Source organism: Lactuca serriola, chromosome 6 (genome assembly GCF_051521515.1).
Source record: "Lactuca serriola cultivar US96UC23 chromosome 6, Lser_US96UC23_V15, whole genome shotgun sequence".
NCBI classification, from domain to species: Eukaryota; Viridiplantae; Streptophyta; class Magnoliopsida; order Asterales; family Asteraceae; genus Lactuca; species Lactuca serriola.
The window spans coordinates 178,120,979-178,129,988 of NC_136413.1; the positions used below are offsets into that span (position 1 = coordinate 178,120,979).

General features: G+C 35.2%; 1 protein-coding gene across 1 annotated transcript; it reads right to left on the reverse strand.

Annotated features, from left to right (window-relative positions):
- Window positions 1-6,155: 6,155 nt before the first annotated feature.
- On the reverse strand, window positions 6,156-8,443 carry LOC145057455 (transcription factor bHLH94-like). The gene is made up of 3 exons (XM_079005300.1): window positions 7,549-8,443; window positions 6,673-7,086; window positions 6,156-6,339 (listed from the first exon to the last, which is right to left on the reverse strand). Exons 1-3 carry the CDS (start codon window positions 8,056-8,058, stop codon window positions 6,241-6,243), a joined length of 1,023 nt encoding a protein of 340 aa, XP_078861426.1. The 5' UTR covers window positions 8,059-8,443; the 3' UTR covers window positions 6,156-6,240.
- Between the last annotated feature and the right edge of the window lie 567 nt (window positions 8,444-9,010).

Here is a 9,010-nt window from a genome sequence, read left to right on the forward strand (position 1 = left end):
TTCAACCCTTTAATTAAATAATTTTCCGGTTTGATCCTTAAATCATTTTTCTTGACATTTTAACACCAAAAATTATTGAAATTGATATTTTTCAGCATATTTTTCAATGAAAACAGTTTAAGTCCCTGAAATTGCAGTTTTCTCGGTTATAACCCTTCTTTTCGCAACTTTGACAATTTTGGCCCAAATTGTAAAATTTTTGCAACTTTGGTCCTTTTTAAATTTAAAAAGCATTTTAAACCTTTGAAAAGGACTTGGAACACTTATAGTCCACTGTTTTACAGAAAAACACAGTTTTGGCCCTCCAAAACAGAAAAATTCGCATAATGGGCCCTATTGGGCCGAAAATGTCATTTTTAGCCCATTAAGCTTGAAATTTATGTTTTTAATCCTCCAACAAGTATATTTTCAGAAAATACATTATGGAAACTGTTTTGACTCATCTCCCCCATCAGATTTCGAAATATTCCAATTTGGGCCCTTTAACTTTATATTTTTAGCATTTTATGTCCAAAAATTGAGTTTTTAGCCCAAAGAAAATGTTACTAAGCCATTTAGCTATTTTTCTTGGAACACTTTGTATGTAGAAATATACTTGATGCTAATATCATTTCACACAAGGTATATCTCGGTTTTGAGGGGTTTTATGGCTAGATCCAACATTATAACACATAACAACACACATATAAGCATGGAAATCATACAAGGCATACAAAACACATATAGATCTACACTTTCACTTGTATTCCCCCCCCCCCCCCCCCCCACAGAACTCATAAAAACAGAAAATAGGGGGTATGAAGCTCACCTTGTTTGAAGCTTTCGGTTTTTGAAGAAAGATGGAAGAAAAATGAAGTGATTTTCGGCCTTAGCACCTTTCCTTGGTAGATCTCGAGTTTGGTGACTTCTAAGGTGCATGATCACAAGTTGGAATAGATTTAGAAGAGGTTTTTGATGGAATGAAGTAGCTAGATCATGGATATAAGTAGAAATTTACCTAAGATGATGATTAACTTGAAAGATCCTCTTGAAAGCTTCTTAGATTTCGAAATTATGGAGAAGAAATGAGAGAGTTTCTTTGAGAGAAGAATGAGTGAATTTTTGTGTGTGTGTTTGAATATGGCCGAGAGTGAGAGAGAGGAGAGAAAAGAAGTGATCTTTGATGAGATAGGTGCTTGGAAGTATGAGTTTCATGCATGGATATCTTTTGGTTAATAATGAGGTGGCATGAGAAAGTCAAACCCTCCTCTTGGGCTTGTTTTGGGCCGAAAACATGGAAGGAAAAAGGAAAATTTGGGCTTTTTGCTCCTAAGCCCAATATTAGAGTTAGTTTGGGTGAGTTTCAACATAAAAGAATATAGTATGATTTTTTTTTCCATTTTTGTTGGACTAGTTTAGGGTATTCATGGATCAAAGCTTTTAATTCATTTCATTCTAGGCCCAACATGGCCCAAAATGTTGAAATAAATTAGTGTGGGTCCAATTAGAGCCCAATTAGGGTTCTAAGCCCATGATAGTCTAATTGGAAGCTTATTGGTCCATTTGGATCCAATAAGGAAGTCCTAGTCCAAAGTGGACTCAAACGAGGACTTCTAGGGTCTCCAATTGTTTGATGACTATTTGTAGTACTTGTATGATGTATTTGATTGAAGTTTTTGATGTCATAATAGTAGGTGTCAACCATGTTCTTAAGTTTTTGATTCACATTAACTTGAGTGTATAGATTACAGGACACAAAATTTCTAGTTGTGACAATTGTCACGAGATTCCTACATATATATGTTGCTATATGTTACTGATATGCTCATCGCAGCCAAAGACATGGCTGGAATAAATGAATTTAAGGTGACCCTGAAGAATGAGTTCAAAATGAAGGATTTGGGCCAGCAAAGAAGATACTTGGAATAGAGATGCTAAGCGATAGAAAAGTAGGGTGGTTGTGTATTTCTCAACAGAAGTACATTGAGAAAGTTTTGTAATCCTTCAATTGTGATAAGTCCAAGCCAGTTGGAACTTCTTTGGCAGCTCACTTTAAACTTGGTCCAAACATTATACCCACTACTAATGAAGAAATGAAGTACATGAGAAGGGTTCCATGCTCAAGTGTTGTTAGAAGTCTCATGTATGCTATGGTATGTACAAGACCTGATTTGGCTCATACAGTTAGTGTGGTTAGCAAGTTTGTGAGTAATCTATGGAGGACTCATTGGGAAGCTGTAAAGTGGATCTTGCGATACTTAAAGGGAATGGAGGATGTTTGCTTAGTGTATGGAGCAAATGTGAAGAGTGACTTGGTGGGATATGTTGACCTGATTATGGTGGTGACTTGTTGGTGCGCAGGTCACAGATATGCTAGATGTGCCATCATTTAGATGTCACATTACAAGATACTGGTGGGATATGTTGACTCTGATTATGGTGGTGACTTGTTGATGTGCAGGTCACATATGTGCTACATATTCAATTTATTCGGATGTGCTATCAGTTAGAAGCCAAGGTTACAAGATACCGTTGCTTTGCCTACAACTAAATCTGAGTACATGTCCATGAAAAAAAGAATAAAGGAGGAAATATGGTTGCAAGGGCTTATTCAGAGTCTTGGTCAGAAGGTGGAGAAGCCTGTCTTGTATTCTGACATCCAAAGTGATGTGAGTCTTGCAAAGAGCCTTGTGTATCACGAGAAGACGAAGCACATCGATCTCTAGATGAATTCCATTCGTGATATTCTAGAAGGAGACAATTTTTCAATAATGAAGATTGATACCAAGTTCAACCCAACAGATATGTTGACAAAGTCGTTGCCCACGGAGAAGTTCAAGCTTTGCTAGGACTTTGTTGATCTTTGTAGGGGTAGGTTCCTTCTGGGACGAATGGCAGGAAAGGAGAGGAAGTTCTTGTTCGAGGTGGAGTTTAGAGGATGATCAAGTCAAGGTGGATATCGTTAAATGTGACTCGAGCATTTGGATCATGTTCATGGAACATTTGGATCAAGTTCATGGAGCATGTGACAAAGGAACGAATCATCTGAGAAATGAATGGATTGTCTGATAAAGGAACGAATCAAGTGAGAAAGGAACGGATCATAAACAAGGGGGTTTAGAGCACCTAGAAGAGGTTTGGAGCACTTGGGAGTGATATGGAGCAACAAGGTAGCCTTGTTGCGCCATATGTTGAAGGGATGAGCTAAGAAGGATGCTCTTGCGCCATAGGGTACCTTTGTTGAGCCATGGAGTATGCTCTTGCGCCATCTATGGCCTTGTTGTGACATTTATGTTCCTACTACACCAAGGTGGTATTATTACTCCAATCTTGATGTTCTTGTGCCACACTTGAAGCCTGTTGTGTCATCCATACACTTGTTGTGCCATCATGGTGCAAGTTGGACCATCTTGGTCCTTGATGATCCAAGTATGCTATGAAGTCCTCTATGATGCTCAAGAATGTTTCAGAAGATGTTGCATGGCAGAATATGATTAGTTGTCTCCATTCATGGGCCTATGGGCAAATAGGCTTTACCCATTAGGGTTTTAGGCCTGATCCCTCAAGTATAAATAGGGTTGAATGTTAGGTCATTTTGTATCTTAAATTCTAGAGTGATATGTGAATCTCTGTGAAATTGTAGTTGTAACCTCTGTTTGAGAGCTCTGAAATAAAATAATACTCCCCTCCTACCCATGGATGTAGGTCGCCTTGACCGAACCACGTAAATACTGTATCTTTGTGTGCTTATAGTTTTGCTAGTTATCCTCTTTACTTCCTAACTCTCTCTCTCTCTCTCTCTCTCTATATATATATATATATATATATATATATATATATATATATATATATATATATATTCATGTGTGTGTGTGTTGGAGACTTCAGAGGATGATTGGGTATCTTTGAAGGAGACCGTTATGGAGTTTGAACTTTCTTGGATGCATTGCCATCAACATCAGACAGTTCATGAATGATCGCATTGTTCGGAATTTTATTCTCATCATTGTCCTTCTTTGGATCATTGTCTTTATTCGGAGAGGAAGACTGTTGTTTTTTGGATTTTCACGCTTCAGATATTATGGTTCTCATATCTTCTACTCACAGTTGATCTCAATAATATGGATGTTATTCCACTCTTTGTTGTTAACCATTTAACCGAGGTCAATGGACCGTATTTAGACACATTATCGACCGATCAGAAGTTTCAGCTCAGCAACTCCCGTTTAAGGATTTTATTTATCCAAATTCTTTTACCAGCAATGTCCAGAGCTCAAATCTCCTAGACCAGTAGACCCCTCTTGGTTGTTACAGTATTTCGTGGATCAGCAGTTGGTCTTTCAGCCTTTCTTCAGCTCAACAAAGATTTTTAGTTGAAGGTACTTATCATTTTTTTATCAGCAAATATTTGTTCATCAATACAGTAGAATCAACAAACTATACATGGCCTTGGAAGTATTAATATACTTTATGTCTCTTCAACACCATTCTGACATCAAGGGGGAGCAATGCAAAGCTATTGGTATCCAATGTTCTCTTGACCAGAATATTTATTTTTGATCTTATTGCATTATCGATCAAAAATAGAGGGAAAATATTCAGTGAGCATCCACATCAAATTTGATGTTTATTTGAGCTTGGATTTTGATAATTTGAAGACGATGATTTGCTTAGCAATACAATGTGGCACTAATTTTTTTACCATTCTTGATCAAATTTTTGGCCTAGCTAGACTATCTCTGGATCCATGTTATTTATTATTTGGACTTCATTTCAGGATGTTTAACTCTTTCTGCAGGTTACTCATTTGAAAATGTTTTCGTAGATCATGATGTTATTTAGAGAATTAAGATTGATTGGAATTTTTGAAGACGAAGTGTGATCTGATTTCGGGATCTTCAGTTCATTAGTTTTGGGAGGGACTCTGAAGATGATCAGCTTGGTTTACTGATCACATTTGTAGATGTGGATCTCATCTTTATGCCTCTGAAGTGATGACTCCAGAGCCGAAGACCTTAGATGCTAGACATTCATTACCCGAAGTTATAGATCATAAACACTTTAGAGTTTCAAGACATTTCGCCATTTACTCATTTGTATCATTGTTATTACTGTACATCCATGCTGGATATTATGTATTTTAGCATTGTATCACTATTTTTATCCCTCATCATTTCTAAACATTTAGGGGATATTGTTGGAGCTGGAAATGTTCTCTAATGCTGAGTGATAGCTAGGTTATTATCTTCCATTTATTTATTGTGTAGAAGTTGCCTCTCTCTATAAATAAAAAGGGATTAGTCATTATTTGTTAGTACACCAAAAATTTAGTCATTTAGGTTAGAGAAAATGTGGCTGAGAATTTCTCTCCCTAACCATTTGTTCTTCATGTAACATTTGCTACTCTTTCTATCTATGAAAATCATTTGACTAATCTTGTTCTTAAGTTTATTATGTCGATCATCTTCATGTTTATTCATATTCCATAATGGCCAATTGTTCAAATGAGATCAACAATATATATATATATATATATATATATATATATATATATATATATATATATATATATATATATATATATATATATATATATATAAGGGATAGTTCAAATAAAAACAGTAAATAGTGTGAGAACGTAAAAATACTTTTTTAAGTTATTATTCTGCAAGGAATTTTGTATCGACAATTTTATGTCATTATTCAGCAGAGAATAAATGAATAGTCAAATGTTAAAATTAAAATTAGAATTTACTACAAAAATGCACATACATCATTTTATAATCGAAAAATAACATTGTAATGAATATATGATTAATTGAAAGTTAATATTTATATTAGAATTACTTCAACAATACACTTATACATAATTAATTACAGAATAATAACATAAACATAGTGTTTTTACGTTTTTCATACTATTTACTGTTTTTATATGAAGTTTTATATATATATATATATATATATATATATATATATATATATATATATATATATATATATATATATATATATATATATAAAAGGACCATCATTGTATGAAATTTTTTTTTATGGGTTTTTCTAAACCAAATGAACCATTTGTGTAATTTAATAGTCTTAATCTTATTTGTTAAAAGGTGGACATCATTCAGGTAACAACACTTGTCTCTAAACCACAAAAATGTAATAAAAAATGAACTAAAAGAAGTAGATGAGAATAATTCACTTTATAGATTACAATTAAAACCCATAATACTATAAAAACATCGAGTTTCTTAACTAATTAGAACAAAGCGACTCTTCTTCAATTCTGCACAACAAGAAATTAACAGCATCTGCAATCTCATCTACTGTACTCAGTTGGCATCCATCTTCAAGCTGCCCACATGACATGAATACCACATTTAATTAGCAATTAATTTAACAAACTAAGCTAGCGTTTTTATAATTATAACATGTAATATTCCCGATCAAATATTTATAAAAACTTGATCAACAAGCCAGGGAAGTTTTCCAACCGTGATGCTCGCTGAAATATTACGAGTAATCTTTCATTTAATTCATTTGCTTTCTCCAAAAAAGAAATAAATGATGAAAATGAAGGGTAATAGAAATACACGGGAACCACTCAGGTTATTTTCATTTGATAATTTACTGTTTATATATACCATCTAGTTTCTTGAAAATCCAATATCAAGAATGAAAACTAACCTTGACACTAAGAGTGTAGAGAACCATTTGCTCAACTGTGGTAACATTAAGGTGAAGAATAGTTAACCATAAACACTGTAGACCAGCTACCATCTTCAAGAGCTGTGTTTTCCGTTTCTTGGATAGTATCTTAAGATTTGCATGGCTTTCCACCATTGCCACTTCGATTTCAGCCATAGCAGGTGGCCGGTTCTTGGTCTTGGTGGCTGAACCACCACCTCCACCACCACCACCATCATCATAAATAGCCCGGCCAGTAGAGTATTGTGGGAATGTAAAGAATTCCTTAAAGGGCTGTAATGGTGGAGAATAGCCATTAAGATTCGCGCTTTTCTTAACCTCCAGCGTTTGTACTTGATGCTCTAATTGTTTCACAAAGTTTATGGCTCCTGCAACTATTGATGCCTGATCACCCTAAAAGATATTCATTTAAATTTAGTTTTTTAAATATACACATCAAGAATCTGAACATACGTACAGAAGAAATCAATAATTGTCCAATTTTTATATAAACAAAATCAATCATGTTTAGGCTTTAATAGTTATTTTCAAACAATGATTTCATTGGTGATGTGAACTTCCTTGTCTTCTATCTAACTTGGAATATAAAACACTGTTCATTTTTATCAATTCTTTTTATAGTTTTTTACATATTATGTATATATGTTATTAAATTATGTTTACGATAGTTTATGGCAATATATATTTAAAGTAAACTGTTCAATTATTTCTTGTAAAAAGTTTAGAATCGCAACAAAAAATAATAACATGAAAAAAAAACAAAACTTGAATCGTTTACTACCCATATAATAAAAAAAAAACAAAATAAATATAATGTACTCAACAGTTAAACAACGACATCAATTTAATTCTTACCCTTTGAGCATAAGAAGATGGCATCATTGAACGGATCACGGCTAGATATTCATTCATCTGTTTCCGGCGATTGCGCTCCACGGTAATATGAGTCATCCTTTGATTTTCTATGTCCTCTTTATTCTTACCACTCTTGGTGCGCCTCCGCTTTCTCCGACCAGACGCGGTGGCCATGGTGGTTAGCACTGTGGCAGTTGGTGATGCTTCCAACCTCATGTCCCTGTGGTTGTCAGGTAAAAATAGTTCCCCAAGAAAATATCTGTCGCATTCGCCACCGCCAGTACAATCGTCCGGTGAAGATTTAGGATCCCATTGGTCCTTAATATGCATTGCTGAAGAAGATGAAGAGTAATCTCCCCAATATTCATGGACACTTGCTGATTCTTGATGATGATTAGTATGATTGGTACCCTCCAAAAACCCACCGAAAATATGATCTTCCTGGAAAACATAATTGTACCCAACATTACCAATTTGCCCTTGTGAATATACTATTGTCTCTAGTGCCATCTCTCTCTCTCTCTCTCTCTCTCTCTCTCTCTCTCTCTCTCTCTCTCTCTCTCTCTCTCCTAAAATGTGATCATATACATTACAGTGGGAGCGAGATATGATTGGGTTTTGTTTGAATGTTGTTGGAAAAGGAATGCTAAAACAGAATCGGTTAACGGATATAGGTACCGAAGAAGAAAGCTTGAAGATGAAGCACTAAGTATAAGACCAAGAAGAAGCGTCCTCAAAAGATCAGAACAAATAAGCCTTTTTAATCTCTTGAAGGTAGAGTACAACAATGTCTTAAGAGTGTGCATATATTTTTTGTTCTTATAACGATGAACCCTAAATGAAACAAAAGATTCTACAGTATGTTTTCCACGTGATGTTGTAACTAGACCCTAGAGAGAGAAAACTAGAGAGAGATAGAGAGCTCCAGAACATATATATATATATATATATATATATATATATATATATATATATATATATATATATATATATATATATATATATATATAGGTTCAGGTTCATTTGAGACCATTCTAATTTTGTGAGACCGCACTACAAGAAATATACTCTTTAGCGGCGACACTATTGCCGACGACAAGGGGCTTTACCGACGACTTTATCAAAAGTCGCCGGTAAAGATCCTTGTCGCCGGTAATTGTGTCGCCGCTAAAGGGTTGTCACCCGAATCCGCACTTTCCCTCTCTATTGCATCTCAACCGTTCGATGAGATATCCAATCCAACGGGTGGGGTGCCTGATCCTGTCAAACCTAATACCGGCGACACAGTTGTCGCCGCTAAAGGGTTAAAAAAGTCGCCGCTAATAGTCCGTTAAAATTGACGTGGTACCCTTCCCTCCAGTTTGTCGCCGCTATTACTCATTGTCGCCGGTAAAGCCCCTGGTGTCGCCGCTAAAGGTGTCGCCGCTATTGCCATCCGCAGATAAAAAAAAAAAACGCACGC